General features: G+C 62.4%; 1 protein-coding gene and 1 long non-coding RNA gene across 2 annotated transcripts; both read right to left on the reverse strand.

The window, feature by feature from the left end:
• Window positions 1-477: 477 nt before the first annotated feature.
• CLCF1 (cardiotrophin like cytokine factor 1) lies at window positions 478-10,305 on the reverse strand. The gene is made up of 3 exons (XM_020887779.2): window positions 10,161-10,305; window positions 3,740-3,906; window positions 478-1,919 (listed from the first exon to the last, which is right to left on the reverse strand). The coding sequence occupies exons 1-3, from the start codon at window positions 10,174-10,176 to the stop codon at window positions 1,425-1,427; spliced, it is 678 nt and encodes a 225-aa protein (XP_020743438.2). The 5' UTR covers window positions 10,177-10,305; the 3' UTR covers window positions 478-1,424.
• A 4,038-nt stretch (window positions 10,306-14,343) lies between these two features.
• LOC110133679 (uncharacterized) lies at window positions 14,344-17,858 on the reverse strand. Its single transcript, XR_002312842.2, has 3 exons — window positions 17,549-17,858; window positions 15,421-16,342; window positions 14,344-14,548 (listed from the first exon to the last, which is right to left on the reverse strand). It is a non-coding gene; the product is annotated as an uncharacterized lncRNA (long non-coding RNA).
• Window positions 17,859-18,175: the final 317 nt, after the last annotated feature.

Here is an 18,175-nt window from a genome sequence, read left to right on the forward strand (position 1 = left end):
TCATTGGAAGGACAGATGCTGAAGCTGAAGCTCCAGTACTTTGGCCACCTGATTTGAAGGACCAACTCACTGGAAAAGACCCTGATGCTGGGAAGACTGCAAGCAAAAGGAGAAGGGCATGAAAGAGGATGAGATGGTTGAGTCCACTGACTCAATGGGCGTGAGTCTTGAGCAAACTCAGGGAGATGGTGAAGGACAGGGAAGCCTGGCCTGCTGCAGTCCACGGGGTCACAGAGTCAGACACGACTGAGGGACTAAACAATAAGAGAAGAGGGTGGGTGAGAGGCAGGAGTGTCTTCCCGGTGGACCCAAGGGAGAGAGCCTCTTCCCCGGCTCTTGGCATCTCCTGAGCTAACCCTTGGGCTTGTGACCCTCCATCAGCAGGTGTGGGAGCCTAGGGCTGGGGGTGGGCAGAGGGAAAGCCAGAAGAACATGGATGAGAGCCAGGGGTGGGGCACGGTCAAGCAAGAGATGACGTTCTGGGGCAAGCATTTTATTTGTTAATACAAGAATAGAAATTCTGCAATAAATATCATCTAATAAATAACATCTCCAAATAAATAAATATTAATACAACAAACTTAAAAGAGTCATGAGTTGGGTGGGGCTGGGGGGCAGGGCCTAGGGGAGCTGCCCCCGTACCCCAAAATGCTACCGCAATGTAAACTTTCAGGAAATCCTGTGGCTGTGGCTGTGGCTGCCCTCCCCAGCCTGGGCAACCGACAGATACCCTGGGAAAGGGGGCAGAGGGGAGGCGCCCTGAAGCTGGCAAGAAAATTCAAGGCAGTGTCCTTTTGGATGATGCCCTGTGCCACGGATCGCCTTGGTGGCCCCTGGGTCCAGTCTGTCCCTGCCCCTCTGCTTTCAGTATTACCTCCATTGCAGACCCCACCTTTTCCATTTTTCATCACATCTCTTGCATCTGGACTTGGCCACTGTGTGTTTCCTGAACTGGATGTATTGAGTTGTTTGAGGGGTGGGTGAGCAACACCCATCTAAGGAGAGCAGGGCAGCCAAAGGGTTTCACCCCAGAAAGGCACATGTGATGGTGCCCCCCTGTCCCTGCCCTACAGGCATGCTTCCTGGAAGTGCCACTTGAGGGGCTGGGTGGGCGCTGGCAAGTGGTGGGCAGGAAGCAGGAAGCTCCAAGAGCTTCACACTGACTGCAGCCACTCTGGGTGCCCTTGGGCATGATGTCCTCTGGAAATGGGATGGGGCCTATTGCACCTCTTCCTCAGACCCGTAGGACTTAGGGAGGCCAGGAGGGGATGGGCCTTATTGCATCACACCCTCCTCCAAGTCCAGGGAGGCTAGAGGCTCACGGCTTCTGTCTCCTGGCTCAAGAAGTGTTGGTGTACACGTTTCTCCCTCCTAGAGTGGGAGCAGGGCTGGAAGGAGGAGGGGGAGGAGAGGGTGGTCAGAGATCAGAAGCCACGGGCCTCCAGGTGCAGGGTGACCGCGGTGGCCGGAGGCTGCATCTTCTTCTTGAGTCGGTTGAAGTCCTTGGCCGAGCGCCAGAGCCAGGTCTGCAGCTCCTTCAACAGCCAGAAGTCGTCCATCTTCTGGAGGAAGTCACTGTGGGCAGGGCCAGGGGCCCAGGTGGGCTCAGTCCCGGGCAGAGGCTGGGGCAGCGGGTAGCCCAGAGCTGCCATGACGCCCGCGATGCTGCCCAGCAGGCCCTGGAGGCTGGTGCAGAAGTGGGCCAGGCTGCGGCGCAGCTCGGCCGTGGCGGCCTGGCGGTTGAGGCCCCGCAGGTAGCACAGGAGGTGGCTGTAGGCCTCGTAGTTCTGGGTCAGCCGCAGTTTGTCGTTGAGGCTTCGCCACACCTCCAGGTTGACAGTGGCCTTGGGCAGAGTCTCCACCCCCAGCCGAGGGGGGTTGAAGTCAGGCTCGTTGAAAGGGGGGCCCAGGTAGTTCAGCTGTGAAAAGGAGAGGACGATGGGGAAGGAGGGGGGCGGAGGAGCCTGCTGGCCTGCTGGGAGATGCTCGCCCCCAAAGTTTCTATTTCCTGCGTCCCCTGACACTGGCCCCGTCTCCATGCTAGGCATCCCCTAAGTTTCTCCAGGGATGTCATTGGCATGGAGGTGACAGCTGAAGCAACGAGGGCGATGAGCTCCCCTATGGAGAAGTGCAGAAAGAGAAGAACACGCAGGAGAAACTCAGGAAGGACGCGCTGATGGGCTGAGAGCACACGCCTTGGGAGAGCGCCCGCGGGGCGGGGCAGAGCGGAAGAGGAGCCCTGAGGACCCAGGAGGCCAGGCCACAGAGGTGAAGGTGGACCAGGGAGTCCAGAGCCAAGCAGAGGAGCTCGAGAAGGCGGCAGGGCTCAGCAGCAGGGCTGCAAGACAGAGGGCGAGGAGAGTGAGTCTCAGGAGCACCGCCAGCTCGGCAGCAACGGGGTGCCTGCCAGCCGTGGAGAGAACCGCCCCCGTGGCCTGGAAGCCGGACTGCAGGGGTTAAGGCCTGAGTGGGCGGAGAGGAAGTGGAGGCAGAGGCTGTAGACCACTCCTTCAGGGACTCTGGCAGGGAAAGCCCGGGGAAGAAAAAGGGTCGGGAGCTGGAGCGGGCAGCAGAGTCAAGCAGAGGTTTCCTGGACGGGAAGGCAGAGAGCGCGGGTGGGAAGGCAGAGGGCCCGGGAGCACCCAAGCTACGCCTGCCCCTGACGAGCCTGGGCCACTCGTTGGAGGGCAGGGGCCACGGTCCTCGCTGAGGCGCCCCCCCAGAGAAGGGCTCAGAGGCGCAGGGCTGCCGGAGGCAGAAACGGGCCATCTCAAGAGCTGGGCAGGAGGAAGGGTATGAAGACAGTCTAGGGAAGAGGACACAGCCTTGCCAACCCTCAGGGGAGAGGCCTGGGGCCCAGGGAGAGGGCGAGGGAGCCGGCTCAGCTGGGAGAGAGAGGGAGAAGCAAGAGGCGAGGCCTGGGATAGGCAAGGGCCCAGGGGGGAGGTTCACACGCTGACAAGCTCAGAGACAAACTAATTTCCTCGGTGTATCCTGGGGCTGGAGCCAGCTCCCCCGTCACCCTCCTCCCCCTGCTTTCCCTGGCTCCAGAGTAGGGTCTGGGATGTGGAAGAGGAACACGGGAAGAGGGGCCAGTTCCCCACGGTCCTCGGCAACCCCGACCCTCCTCCCTTCTCTCCTGGGCTCTCTGAGCACCTCCGGACCACACCCAGATCCTTATGGCATAGCTTCCATCCGCACCCCAAGCCCCCCTGCCACTCCTGGCCGGGGTTCCCTACAGCCCCCTTTTCTCCCCAGGTCCCCCTTAGGAGGCCCAACTAGGATGGGAGAGGCAGACAGAAGGGAGGCCCATGGGTCCGGGGCAGCAGGGCCCCAGGTCTGGGGCAGAGACGAGCTGGAACACAGGCATGGGGGGTGGGGCCCTCCAGCCCCACCCAGCCCCACCCGGGCGAGAAACACCACAACACGGTGTAAACAGAGGAGACTTCCCCGGCCCTCAGGGGGAGGCGGGCGGCCGGGCCGGCAGCCAGTGCGGCAGCGGGCCAAGGCGGGTGCGAGGCCTGCCCACATGCCTAGTCCTGGGGCCAGGGATGGGGAGGAGGGGGCACCTTCGCCAAGAGGGAGGGCAGGAGATGGGCCAGCCAGGGGGACTGCTGGGAGCCCAAGCCCCTGCCCATCACCCCGTCATTTACCAGGACCCCCGCTCTCTTGGTGTTCTCTCTTCCCCCATCCCCGTTCGCCACCCAACTGCCAGCCCCTGAGCGACCCGGATACTCACATAGGTCCCAGCCAAGCTGCGGAGCTGGTGCTCCAGGTAGCGGGTGAGGTCATAGGTTTTCTGGATGGAGGGGCCGGGCCCCGGGTCTCCTGTGCGGTTGAGGGCTGGCACCGCAGGGACCTGCCAGAGAACGGTGCACAGGCACGCGAGCATCCCCCACGAGTCCCCTGTGGGCAGGACAGGGAGGAGCGTGAGGGCGGCCCAGCCCAGGAGGCAGCTGGCAGCCCCTCAGGTGTCTCTCCCCACCTTGGGCGGGAGCGGGGCGAGGGTGGGACACCAGGTGGGAGCAGGCGGAATGGAGGAGGGGCGCTTCCCGGCCTGAGAGAGTGTGCTCATTGAGGCATATTTTATGTTTGAGGACGAGGACTTGGCCTGTGTGTCTACCAGGAGGTACCGGAGAGCATCTGTGTGTCAGCTAAGAGTCGCCGTGTGTGTGGTGTTCGTGTGTGTGTGTGTGTGTGTGTGTGCGCGCGCGCGTACGTGGGGGGACAGGCCAAGGGATGTGAATCAGAATCAGTATTCCCGGAGTTCCAGTGGTACCTTGGCTTTCTCTCCCACCCTATGCAGCTTAGGGGGAGCCCATGGGTTGGGAAACAGCACGTGTCAGAGATTCAAGTTGAGAGAAGTCAGCCCTGAGAGGGACTCGTAAGAGGCAACCACAAGTGGGAGTCAAGCCAGAGGCAGGACGCAAGGTCAGACCACCAGGGTCAGAGGCAAGGTGTAGCTGTGGACATCAGGGCCGGGCGGGCTGAAGGACATGGGGCTGGCTCAGGTGGGTGGTACATTCTGGGATTTGATTCTGGCGCGTGGAAAGTACAGGGTCGAGTTAGACTGAAGGAAATGTGGTGTTCGCTCTGAGAGGCTGGCTGCAGTGAGATTTGCCCCATGCTCCTCTAGGGTATCAGATGGGGGAAAGTTAGACCTGAATGAGACCTGGGGATCGGTCTGCCGTGAAGACAGGGCGGGGGTGGGGCAGAGACAGCATGTGATGTATTTGATGAGTCCTGCTTGTCCGCTGCGGAGAAGGCAATAGCACCCTACTCCAGTACTCTTGCCTAGAAAATCCCATGGATGGAGGAGCCTGGTAGGCTGCTCCTACCAGGGGTCGCTAAGAGTGGGACACGACTGAAGTGACTTAGCAGCAGCAGCTTGTCCACTGATGGTGCTGAAGAATTTGGGCCCCGAGGATATCAGAGGCCAGGGGTCAGAGCTGTGAGGACAGATTCGACCGTTGGGAAACATGATGTTCCCAGGTTTTAGGTGAGGTTCAAGGTCAAGAGTACTAGACCAGGATTCAGTGGGCCTTGGGATTGGCAGTGGCAATGAGGGTTAGGAGAGAGTAAGGCTGTAATTGGCACTGGGCTAGATTAGGTTTAAGGACTGGGTTCCTTTTAAAGTTTCAGGTTAGTTTATTGGGATCTGGCTGACTGAGTGTGGTTGAGGTTTGAGTCCAGCTGGGGGATGTGGTTAGGTTTGGGCAGGCAGAGGGTTGGCTAGGGCTGACATTTGTGCATTTGTTGATGTAGCTGTCTGATGGGGTGATATATGGCATGTCACTCAGTAGGGCCAGTTTGGGTTTTGAGCTTGGGGAGCTGTGAGGTTGACAGTGGTTTCCTTCTTTTAGTTTCGATTATATCCTGTCAAATTTTCTACAATGATATATGTTGCTTTGACAGAAATAAGTTGGATACAGGTTTAACAAGTTGATTGTACTTGGAGTTATGGTAAGTGTGGAGTTAGGAAGAGTTAAGACCAGGTTGGTTTAGACTTCGTCATACGCTGGTTCAGGGGTTTAGAGAGGGTTGCAGCCTGGGAGAGCTTAGGATTCACACGGTCTGGAAGGTCTCTGTGGAGGGCAGGGCTCAGCCGGGACCTTCTGCCATGGCCCGCTGGTCGGTCTGGCTCTTTCAGATGCATTGGCACCGGCTGCACTGATGGAGCGTGGTAACAGCGTGCCTCTAGTCTCAGGGATTCTGCTGTCTTGAGTGAAGGGCTCTTGTTTGAGAATATGTGTGTGTGTGCATGCACGCACGCACGCACACACATGCCCCACCCATGTGTGTTTTAGGACAGAAGGCAGGGCCAGACCCATAACTGCTGCCTGGGGAGACAGGCTCCCCTTTTCCTCTTCTCCATCTGTAGCCTGTGGCTTCCCTCCCAAATGGTCCTCTCCTCACCCTTCCTTTCCACTCCTAGCTCTTGCTGACTCTGAGTTCCCTTCTTTCTCCCCCTCCCCTCCTTTTTTGGCTGCGCTGAGCAGCACTGGGGGTATCTTAGTTCCCTAAGCAGGGATCAAACCCATCCGTGCCCCCTGCAGTACACGCGTCGAGTCCTAACCACTGGACCACCAGGGGAGTCACCTGAGGTCCTTTCTATTCCCTGTCCTTCACATCCCCGGACAACTCCAGGCCCTTCTCCTCTGCTGCCCTGCCCTCAGCCGCTGTCTGGCTGAGTGCCCAAGATCCTAAGGGCACAGTGAGGGGTCAGTTTCAGGGGCTGGAGACCTGCTGAGCAGGGAGTGGCCCTTCTGGGACTAAGTCCGGTCTCCTCCTCAGTCAGTGATGACGCCGAGGGTCCCAGCAGAATCTGCAGTGAGGAGCTAGGCTTGGCTCTTTACCCCATGCTGCTCTGGGCAGCCCTGCCAGCCAGGGTTCGAGGACTGGCTCTGCCTGGCCCGCAGAGGGTGGGGGCGGGGGGTTAGGAACCCAGTTCTGGGCCTTGTTCTTCCCTCCCTGTCTGGGCCCTGTGGGACATCCCTGGGGAGGACTGGCTCCCTACACAGGGACGGCACAGGGAGAAGCCTCTGGAAAAACAAGAGCGAAGTCATCTGGGCAGAAAAACGGCTCATGAAATTAACCAGACAAGGCCGGTGTTTCCAGGAATATTTCAGTTCTGAGGTAACTGTGTCACTGAAGGCTGGGGGGTGGGGGGGTGGGGGGAGAGAGCTGAAGGATCTGAGGGATCAGGAGGGAAGGAGCCTCAGAAATCCAGAGGGAGAAGAGGCAGGAGGGGAGTAGAAGGCCAAAGGGCTCTCCTCTCTGTCGGGATGGCCGCTGCTCTGGGCAAGATGTCCCACCTCTCAGGCAGCAAAACTGAGAGCTGTCTGGGCAGAGAACACCTGTGGTTTAGTCGTGGGCCCTGGAACTCGTGCCTGTGTCCCTAGGAGGGCAAGTGCTGGGGGCACCCTGGAGTCCTCACACTCCCCCTCCTCTGCAGGCGCAGGGTGTGCAGGTGGGCCGGCCAACGGGGGGCTGTGTCCTGGGCCCCCTCCCCCAGCCCTGGCCCCCAGCCCGGCCCCCGCCCCAACTCTGCCTCTGGCTGCTGCCCACTGATTGTTTACATCCCGTCTTCCCCTGTGTTTATAAATCCGGCTGAGCACGTGAGGAGCTAATGAGAGCAGCTCACATTTCCTGCTGCGGGGGCCCCCCGCCACCCCCTCATCCTGGCCCCCGCCCCGGCCAGCCCCTAATTCCATCCAGATCCCTGGGCCCTGGGAACCAAGGCCCCCCTCATGAACACACACACACACACACACTCAGCCCACGCACGCGCATGGCCACCCTGACATGGCTGCACAGGCAGGCAGACCACATGGACACATGTCTCTAGGCAGCTGCCCCCCTCAGCCCATCTCCCCCAGTCTGACCTCAGTCGGGAAAGATAGGGGGCTCAGCAGTGCACACGAGCCAGGGCAGTCATGGTGGGGAGGACCGGTCAGCCAGGAGACTCTGCGCCTTGGACTGGTGGCTCAGAGCCGTCAGCCCGACAGGTTGGAGCTGGGAGGCGCTGCCCAGAGGCGCTGGGCTGAGGGTCCAAGCAAGAGTGAAGGCCCTGCCTTGAGGCCGGGCCAGGCTCAGCACCCTGGTGATCTCGGAGGGGTCAGTGGGGGAGCACCACGGGAACGCAGCCACTGAAGGGGTGCTGGGTCCACGGTGGTGAGAGAGTCAGGGCACAGCTCTGGGGGTCACCCCCAGCCCCGTTCTCAGAGAAGGGCCCAAAGGAACAGCCCAGCTTTCCTGGTCTTCTGGGCCGGCTGCCCCTCCCCTGTCTTCCTTCTCTCTCTCCCATCCTCTCCTTGGTTCCCTATCCCCTAGGCAACTGAGAAGAGGCTCAGGGAGTGGGTAAAGGGTGGGCCCAAAGTCAGGAGACCTCTCTGTCACCAGCCCATCCAGTGGCTGGGCTTGTGTGATGGCGTCCCACTGTGCAGCTAAATTTCAAACCACCTGGCCCTCCAGCTCTGCTGTCCTCTTCAGCAGACCCCTCCCTGCCCTTCTCTTCCAGCCTAAATGACAAGGAGAAACTGAGGCCCAGGGAAAGAAGCAGATGGGCTGCCGCCTCCCAGCCTTGAGGAGTGTGTTCCCACTCCAGGAGCTGGGCTTTTGTTGGAGTTGAGGGTCGGGGTTGTGCCCCAAGAGGACCCTGGGTGGAGCCGGGCAGAAAGCAGGCAAGGGGGTGCGGAGGGGTGTGTGTGGGGGGGGGGGGAGGGGGTAGCGCAAAATGAAGGAAATAGTCCAGCAGTGGTGCGGCTGTGCTTGAAAGGGTGCTCTTATCCAGAGAGTGTGGGAGGGGCTCGGAGAGCGTGCAGGAGCCAGAGTGTGAATAGACAGGTGGGATTGTGGGGAGGAATGTGAAGTGTCACTAACAGAGTAGCTAGTGCCGAGGGGGGTGTGCAAAAGTGTGACCGGCCCGCGCAGGGCTCTGCCAGGGGGAAAGGGAGCCATTACATCGGCTGGGGGGTGGGGGGAGACCTCGGGGCTGCTGCGGCGGGACAGTTGCTGCCACCGCTGCCTGCTGCCTCTTTCCTCCCCCGGTTGGCTCCAGGGCAGCGAGCGTGTCTGAGCCAGTGGGGGCACCGGGTCTGCTCTGTCGGGGCGGGGGGCGGTGTATCCCCGTGTCCCGCGGGAAGGGCAGACGTGTGCTCCCGCAGCCGGAGAGGGGCTCCGTGGGGACAGGGAAAGCACAGAGGTGTCAGCCCGGAGGGGTCAGGGTCAGAGACCGCCCAACCGAGGAGCGCGTCCAGTGGTCCCCCGCCCCCCCACAGCCGCTCTCCGAGGCTCCGACCGCGCCGGCCAAGCCGGACCTCCAGCCGCCCCTCCCCTCCCGGCAGCCCCCTCCTACCCCAGCGGGGCGGGCCGGGCCGGGCGCAGGAGGAAGCGGGGACGCGTCCTCTGGGAGGTGGGAGTCTGGGGAGGGCATCTGGAGCGCAGAGTGGAGTCGCTGGGAAGGAAGGTGGGGAGAGCCGGGATGAGGGGACTCTGGAGATGCCCGAGGCCTGGGGGTTCCCTCGAGGGGCTCGGCCCGCTCGCCCGCCCTCCCCCCTCGGCGGTGACCTCTCGCTCCCGGCCCCCTCCCTGCGGCGGCGGCGGCGGCGCCTTCCCCCTGTGTGGCCCCGGCGCCCCCGGCCCCGCCCCCGGCCCGCTCCCGCCCGGTCGCTCCCTTCCCGGCGGCGGGGGCGGGGGCGGGGTCCGGGGGCGCCGGGGCTCCGGGCTCGGCCGGGCCGCTGCCCTTTCCCGCGCTGTCCACTCCCTGCCCGCCCTCCCGCGGGCCGCCGGGGCCGAGCGGCCGCCGCCGCCGCTCCCCGGCCGGTGACAGACTTTGCTGCCCGGTCCGGCCGGGCTGCGCCCGCCACCGGTCCCCCCCCAACCCCGCCACGCCCGCCCGCACTAATCACTCCCAGGCCACGGCGGGCCGGCCCGGGGGGCTCGCGGCCGCCGCCCGGCCCCTACCTGCCGCCGGCTCGCCCGCCACAGGCAGCATGGTGGGCTCCGGCCGCGCGGCGCGCAGCGAGGAAGCCGCGACTCCCGCGGCCCGGCCCGGACCAGCCCGGCGCGGCTCTGCCCTCCGCCCTCCTTTCTCCGCTCGCCCGCCCTCCTTCCCGCCCTCCCCTCTCTCCCCTCCCGGCGGGCCGGGGAGGGAGAGCGGCGCGGCCCGAGGTGTCGGCCTCCCCTCGCCTCCCGCCGGCCCGGCCGCGGGCTCCCCCGAGCCCCCCTCCCTCCCTCCCGCTTCCTCTCCCGGCCCCCTCCTCCTCCGCGCGCGCCGTCTCCTCCCGCAGACCCGCTCCCTCCTCGGACTCGCTCTCCCGACTTTGGCGCGGGGCTCGGTCCTCTGGGGTCCCGGGACCCCGCCTCGCCGGGCTCCAGGTGGCCGCCTCCCAGGTCTGCGGGTCTCCCGGGCCGCCCGCCGCGCTCCGGCCACCTCCCGGCCCCGCCGAGCGGACTCCAGGAATGCCGCGTCCCCGCCCGGCCCCTCTCGAGGGCGCCCGGCCGTGCCCCCCCGCCCCGGCCCGAGCCCCGCGGGCGGGGGCAGCGCCCGGCTCCCCAGCCCGGCCCCGGCTCGGGACTCCCCGGGGGAAGGACGGGAACCGGATCTGGCGGCTCCCGGGCGGGGGCGGGGGCCGGGGCCTCGGACGCCTGGCTCCTACCTGCTCGGAGGTCCATGGGGCTGGGGGCCGGGCGGGCCGGGCGCGGCTCCTCTCCCGGAGGCTGGCGGAGTGGGAGGGCGAGCCGCGGCTCCGGCGAAGCTTTAATAATCCCATCCGCCAGGCCCACTCGCAGGTTTTTTTCGCTCGGTTTCGGATTTTTTTTTTTTTTTCGGTGTGGGACATTCTGCAAACTTTTTTTTTTCTGACGTGTAAAGCTGTAACCACAAATTGTAGCGGCCCTCCCCGGGGTGGGGGGAGGAGGGGGGAGGAGGGGAGGGAGGGCTTCTGGGGCTCCTCTCCCTCCCACAACACCGAGGGGGGGTGAGGTGAGGCGAGGCTGCGGCGGTACCACCCCGGGCCTCCTGGGGGAGGGGGCGGGAGGGCATCCGTCCGGCGGCGAACTCCCCAGAGGCAGGGGAGTGAGCTGGCCGCCCGTTTTCTTCTCCCTGGGTGTCGGCCTGGGGCGCCGGCCCCGGCCCGGCGGGGTCCGGCTCTCACCCTACCTCTGCCTCAGCATCTCTAACCTCCCCACCCCTCCGTCCCCCCTCCCACCCCGAGTAAACGCAATGACACATTCTCCCAAATGCCAGCGAGCTGGCTTCGAAGCAAGTGATGGTGTTTTTCCTGCTGCCCTTTGTCTGGGCTGACCGCCCCCCTTGCCTATTGTCCCGCCGCCTGTCCCATTTCCAAACGCCGAGGCCGAGCGAGGCGCTCGGGCTGGGGCAGGTGACTAACCGGCTCACAATGCCCGCCCCCCGGGGGGGGGCGGGCAGAGGGCACCGCAGGCCCACTGCCCAGTGCGGAGGGAAGAAGAGGGCACTTGGCAGAGGGCTCTTCCCTCCAGTTCACAGGGTTCTTCATTCTTCCTGCCCCTGGCCAGGCGAGTGCTCATGGGTGGGGGACTCGTAATTCATTAATCAGCACGAGGCACCGGACCAGTTTCAACACCAGAGGTTTCAGGGGTGACTCAGCGAGACCTTTCGGGTGCAAGGCGATGGAGAGACCCAGAGTCCCCACTTGTGACATGCTTCCCCATGAAGACTCTGCTTTCTCCTGCCTTTGGGGTTGGGGCTGTGGGCTCTCTGGGGGGTGGGGTAGGGGTGGCTGGGCTGTGGAGTGCTCTCTGTCCGCCCTTCCCTCGGGACTGGCCAGGGACTCGTCAGGTGGGATCCCTAAGGGACCCATAAGCCCAGACCCTCCCTGGAGGGTCTGCCTCTCTCCCCACACAGAGGACTCCAAGGAGACTGCAGGGGAAACGCTCCCATCCGGGGGCGTGCAGACATCCCCACTCCACGACTTTTCTTTGGTCATTTGTCTCCAAGGCTTGAGTGCTCTAGAGCCAGACCACCAATTAAATCACTTGGTAGTAAGTTGCTTTTGTTGTGGTCTCTTTGCCGCCTGGAGGAGAGAGAGGTGGTGGCGGGCCAGACCTGCATGAGGACTCCTCTCAGAACAGCATCAGAGCCTGCGCCCCACCACGCCCGCCCTGGTGCCCCCAGAGAAAGAAGGGTGCCCTGCCGGTCCTGCCCTCACCCCTCGAGGCGGGTCAGAGGGAGAGGCATGGTCCTGCCCAGAGCGGGGCTCCCACGGCAGCTCTTCCCCTTTCTGCTCTTCCAGAACTGAGGTGGGGGGGGTGGGGGGGTGGGGAAGAAGTTTGTTTTCAATTACCTCACTGGAGTGGGACAGACTTTGTTGTTGGGTTTTTTCTTTTTTTTTCCCCCCTCTTCTTTCTTTTTTTTTCCGCCCTAAAGGAGGAGAAAAAGAGCTGGGAAAGGGGAGATGGCCTGCGGTGGGGGGCAGGGGCTTTTTTTGGGAGTCAGGAGCAGCTCTGATGAAACCTGCCTTGGGGGGGACCCTTGGAGAAGTGCTCAGGGGGGCCTCCTCCCGCCCCTCCCCCAGCCAGAGTGCTGGAGTTTCAATGACATTCTTGGCCAGCGAGCCGAGGATCTTTTGATGCCCGTGCCAAGGTCAAGGAGGCAGATGCCCAGTGGGTGACGGGCACTGAGGCTGGCCAGGAGGTCTCCTCGCAGCTACCCTTTTGGAGGGAGGAGGGCAGGGGAGGAGACGAGGGGAGCCGCTCAAGCCTTTCTCCCCGGGTTTGCAGCCTGCTCCTTGCGGAGAGTGTCTGCACAGACAATGTGGTTTGGATTTGGCCGAGCCCCTCAGCACCTTATAAAGCACCTTGCTGAGTCAGGGAGAAAGCAGCCCCAACACGGGAGAGAAGGAGGGGGCCAGGAGAGAAAGGGGAAGGAGGGAGAGGGGATCTAAGGAGGGGGGCGCTGAGGGAAGAGGAGGGAGAAGAGAGAAGGGACAGGGCAGGAAAGCGGAGACACAAAGAGGCAAATCGGTAGGTGGGAGCGGGAAGGAGGGGGAGGCCTACCCGAAGAAGGAAGAGGAACCGGTGCAGTGGAAGGGGAGGGACACGTCCATGTCCCCCACCTCCACCCCGGCAAATGTTCATCTCAGGAGTCTAGAAAGCATTGGTTTGCAGGAACTGAGTTTTGCAGCTCTGGAATGGGGACCCAAGCCAGCTGGTGCAAGGATGAGTGGCTTTCCACACAGCGCCCCCACCCCCTACCCCGGAGCTGGACGCCCCGACCCCAGGAGCTGGGGAAGCCCTGTTCTCCCTCTGCCTCTTGTCTGGACTTGCAGCCCTGCCCTCTCCTCTCACCTGGGGGGTGGGGTGGGGGAGCAAGCTGCTGCCCTCCCCACCTTCCCCACTGCCCAAGGGAAAATCATCTCCATCTCCAAGCTGCCAGTGCCCCTCTGCCATGTCTGGGCAAAGGCAGCATGCCGGCGACGAGCTGCCAGTTGGGCCGGGGTGGGGGCTGGAGCAAAGACAGTGCCTTTATTCTGCCAAATCCCCAAGGGGGTGGGCAGGTGGGGGTGGGGTGGGGAAGGAGAAGGGAGGGGTGGAGAGCGGAGAGCCCCTGCAGGGTTTCTGCTGGGTGGCCGAGGCACAGGTGGCTGCCCTCTGACTTCCAGGTGGAGACCTTGGGGGAAGTTGCGGCTCCCCCGTGGCTCTCAGACACGGAGTTTTCCGGGGCCTTCCAGCTCTCACCATCTGAGATGCCTGGTGGGGGCAGGGCAGAGGCGAGATGGGGGGGGCCCTCCGAGATCCATCTGTGCCATGATGGCTCCTACAGGCATTTCCTGCGCCCCAGGTCTTGTAAAGGACAGAGGAAAACCCACCCCTTTCTTCGAGAATTTCAGAGTCTGGTGACAAAGGACACTCATTAAACTGAGATCAGAGGGAAGGCCAGCTCTGAGAGGAGATGGAGCTTTTGGGTGGACATGTGTCTGGATGGCAGGAGGGGTGGCTATAACCACTGGCTGAAGCCCTGAGGTCCCACAGGCTGAGGCTGGCAGGCGGAGTGCAGGACGGGGAGTCAGGATGCTGGGCTTCCAACTGGCTGGCGTGGCCTTGGGACAAGCCCATCACCTCTCCGTGGAATGGGATATGACCACCTCCCCAGGGCATGGTGGAGTACCCGTGAGCCGATGAGGGGGATATTGTTCTGATGCCCTCGCTGGCCTTCTTCCAGACTTCACTCCTTACCATCTGCAGGGTTTAGCCGGTCAGGCCTCAAAGGGTGTGTCTGGGTAGGGGGCAGGGCTGGCACCCAGAGATGACTGAGCAGCCCTCCAAGGGGGTGGGGGTGAGTCAGTGTTGACTCAGGGATGGGCTAGGGTTCCACCCCTCCCTCCAGCCTCCCCACCTCCCCCCATAACTGGCACCCCCAGGGAAGGCCGTCTATATGCCCGAAAGACACCACACAGCTGCAGAATTGACACTGAAGGCACCCTGGCTGCTGGGGTATCTGGGGAAGGCTCTGGTCTGTGCCCTCTTGGTGGGTGAACAGGAATGCAGTACTGGAGAAGCCACGGAAGTGAGTAAGGACTTCCATTCATTCATTCATTCATTCATCTCTTTGTTCACCAAACCTTCATGAGTTCCTGCTCCATGCCAGGCGCCAGGGACACAGAGCCCTAAGAGGACAGGAACCCTAAGAGGCCCTGGGGTTGGGGGGGTGCAGGTCCCACCCCAGAGACTCTTGCCAGCCTGCTGCGATGCCTGGCGTTTCTCAGTGACACGCTACCCTTTTGCACCTCTCGGGCTTAACTCATGCCAAGTGTCAAAACACACTGAGCTCTCACCACGAGTCAGGTCCTGTGCGAAGGCTTATGTGAATGATTTCATTCCATTCTTACAATAATCCTAGATAATAAGAACTGGTGTTTCCCCATGTGATACACGAGAAGATTGAGGCTTGGTAAGATGAAGCCACTTGGCTGAAGTCACACCAGGAGGTAGAACCAGGGCTGGAACTGAGGACTGTCAGCCTTGAGCACGGTTCCCTCTTCACCACACCCACCGTGCAGGGACCCTTGAGAAGAGAAGAGGTTGGATGCAGAGACAACAGCATGTGCTGAGCACCCCCTGGCTCAGTTCAGTCCAGTCGCTCCATCATGTCCAACTCTCTGTGACCCCATGGACTGCCGCACACCAGGCCTCCCTGTCCATCACCAACTTCCGGAGCTTGCTCAAACTCATGTCCATCGAGTCAGTGGCTAGGAGGCATCCAACCTGGGGCGCCCCTGGTCTCTTCAGGACAGTAGCACGCCCTCTGGGTCAGAGTCCCCGTGTGCCTGGAGTAGTTGACCTGGGCTCTCCTGCCCACAGCCCCCACCCACGACTGATGGGCCAGACACCCCACGTGGGCCTCCTGGGTTGGTGAGAGGCGCCAGCCAGGAGCACTTGCGTCCCTTCAGTAGACTCCATGAGCAGAGCATGGAGTTAGAACCACGGGATGAGCACTGAGCCTGGAGTCAGATGGAGGCCTGCCCACAGAAGCAGGACAAGGGCTTTCCCGTGCCTCCTGAGGGCCGACTCTGCGGTCTGCAACATCCCAGGATGAACGCCCCCTCAGAGTGCAGGGGCCACGGCGGGCAGGAGGGGGAGGAAAGGCAGCCTTCACGCCCCCTTTTCCTCCAAGGGCAGGAGTCCAGAGGGCCCTGCCTCACCCTGAGCTGGCTGTGATGTCAGCGGAAACCCCAGGACCAAAGGCCTCCTCCTACCTTAGCAACAGCCCTGCCCCGTCCTGTATCCCCCACCCGGGCCTGGCCCAGCTTGGGCCTCCTGAAGACACCGCGCTCCCAGCCCCCTGCCTCCTAGCAGCGGAGAGGAACCTGGCTGCTTCCTGCCTCTGCCCTGCCCTACGGGGGTGGGAGGGGGGTGGTGGGGGGGCGGCTTGCTCACCCATCTGCAAGGATGTCAGGGTGATGGATGTGTGAGGAGGGCAGGGCAGAAGGGATGCCCCCAGCTGCTCCCCTCCATCCGTCCGCCAGGAGCTTTGCCCGCCGTTCTTCGGGATGTTCCGCTGCCCTGGCCAACCCATGCCGCGGGCTCTGTGACTCCGTCTCCCCTGGCAGAGGAGTGGGGTTACCTCTCCCTGGGCTGGAAGATCCTTATCCTGCCTTGCTGAGTCACTGCCGGTCCCCTCCCTCCCACCAGCCTTCTTCCTTCAGTCTTTCTCCAGACTGTCTGGGTTGCACAGGAGCCCCCGGAGGGGTCAGAGGACAGCCGGCAGCTGCTACCTCCTTGGGGCCATCCCAGCAGGCTGGGAGCTGCTTTCACCAGCTGCGTGACCTTGGGCGAGTCACTTGACCCCTTCACACTCTGTCTTCTCTTGCATAAAACAGGGTGATGATAATGGTATCTTCCTCAGAATAAGGGATAATTGACTGGGCACGGCAATCCACTCCAGTGTTCTTGCCTGGAGACTCCCATGGAGCCTAACAGGCTACAGTCCATGGGGTCGCACGTTGGAAGCGACTTAGCACCCACACAGTACTTAATACAAGTCAAACCTCTGGCACTTAACACGCAACAATGTTACATACTATTATTATCTCACTCTGTCCTCCCATCTCTGCTCATGATGCTGCCCTGACCCCTGACCCCTGCAAACCCCATGTTAATCTGCCTGCACCTTCTGTTCTTTCCCTTTGGCCTTCTTCCTGAGCCCTGTCCCCAGCACCTCCACTCTGACACCCCACACCAGGCACAGACACGGAACCCTGGAAAGTTCTAGAGCTGGGCAGCTGCTCAACTTTCCTCCAGCAGGTCCTGAGCATTGGCTTCAGCCTCCTGGACGGCCTCCTCGTAGGCAGTCAGCGTGCTGCAAGATGGACAGAGGCACAGTGAGCTCCGGGGCGACAAGGGGAGCCACCCGCCGCCCCCCAGCTGTGCCGGGTGCCAGCCCCCTTCTGTCTGTGAGGGGCTCCCCCATCCCTGGCCCCAACAGACACCTTTCCGGGGCCCACCTCGTGGTCCCTGGCAGAGCACCCTGAACACATGTCAGCTTCAGCTGCTGACCGCTGTGACACTTGTTCAATGAAACCAGGGCTCAAGAGCTCAGACAAGTGCAAGAAGGGCTCTGGTGCCCAGAAGGCAGGGGTCAGAGGTCAGGAAGATGTCAAGGGAAACTGTGAGGGTGGCTGGGGAAAGCCAAGCAGTTGGGGAACCACACTTGGCCGGGAAAGGGCTCCCGGGCGGGGAGGAGCTGGCACTCGGGTCTTTGGGGTCCAGTCAACCCCAAGGCTTTCTGAAGCACCTCCTACATGTATCTGCGGGACAGCGGGGTCCTACGGAGAGCCGCGCCCTGCCCACCAGGGGCTGGGGTCTGCGGGGACAGGGAAGATGGCTCAGAGCCGCCCTGCTCTTGAGTGGTCTCCTCCCTGCCCTGCCCTCAGCTCACTGAAGCCCCTCCTCCCCCCGCACTGTAGTAAGCCCCCCTTGGCCAGGGAAGATGGCTCCTGGGGCCCCTCTCCCCTGGGTGCCTGGCACAGTGCTGGACACCGACCTGGGACCCTCGGGCGCCCACTTGCCCTCCCCAGGGCAGCCTGGTCTCTGAGCTGGAAGCAGGGACTGGACATGGTGTCTGTCTCCCTCTGCTGGTCCCTGAGGGCACAGCCGGGCCGGGCCACTTTCCCAGAGCTGGCAGTGCCCACGGCTCCCCAGACAGCTGACGGCAAGCGCTGGGGACACTGAGGCAAGAGCCTGGGAGTCAGACTGGGCTCCAGGCGGTAGGAATACGGACGCTGCCTCCTGGGTCCCCGGGGCCTGAAGCCTGCCTCCAACAGGAGCCTGGGGGTGGTCTCAGGGAGGCCAGGTCATCTCCCTGATGTCTTCTCCATGGGCCAGGAGGCCCCAAACAGCTTCCTTCCCTTCTAACCCATGAATGGAGCTGTCATCCACAGATTTATCTAAACCTTTTGTGAAGCTATTTCTATTTCCAGCCGAGACCACATCTTGGGGTAATGAGTTCCATCGAGTCCTCCCCTGCTGGGGGAAGCACGCTGCCTTTGATTTGTCCTAAACTTACCTCACTCGTGCTCCGAGGGGGCCCTGTAACTCCAGCGTGCCAGGTTCTGGTGAACAAGCCTGAGCTTTCCCCTTCCCATCTGCAGCCTTAAAATATTCCATCTCATCTCCCCTTCATCTCCAGCCCTGCAGACGGAAGGGACCTGGTGTCTCAGCTGTGCTCGGAGCCTGGCAGTGCCAGCCCCCAGCAGCTGGCCAAGATGGTGAGGGCTCATCTTCTCCCTCCGGAGGGCAGAGGGCACGCTGAGGGCCCAGGATGAAGTGGGGAAAAGGCCCCCACCCCGCACCTCTTCCCGGGGCTGGCTGACTCCTATCCCTACCTACGCTCTCCCTCTGAGCCGTCTCCAGCTCCTGGCCTCCAGACCTTTCCTCTGTGAAGTTACTGTGGGGGGCGGTCCCTCCCAGTTCCGAGTGTGGATTCACCCTGGCCTCAGCCGTGTTGATGATTTATTCTGTACCTGGTCCCGACCCCAGAATATCGTGAGGGGACACTCCGAAGACAGAGGAGCCAGGACACAGTAGCCAGAGGAACAGCATCACTGACCGTGCGGACAAAGGGCTTAATGAACATTGAGAAAGTTCATCTTCACGGCCCTCTAAGAAGGGACTGTTAGCTGTTCCTCCCCCA

Source organism: Odocoileus virginianus, chromosome 28 (genome assembly GCF_023699985.2).
Source record: "Odocoileus virginianus isolate 20LAN1187 ecotype Illinois chromosome 28, Ovbor_1.2, whole genome shotgun sequence".
Classification (NCBI taxonomy): Eukaryota; Metazoa; Chordata; class Mammalia; order Artiodactyla; family Cervidae; genus Odocoileus; species Odocoileus virginianus.

What these genes read in the sequence shown, in the direction of transcription:
- CLCF1 (XM_020887779.2), bottom strand. An exon ending in GCAGCTTGGCTGGGACCTAT is followed by an intron (nt 1,920 to 3,739) that starts GTGAGTATCCGG and finishes TCCTTTTCACAG; the next exon opens with CTGAACTACCTGGGCCCCCC.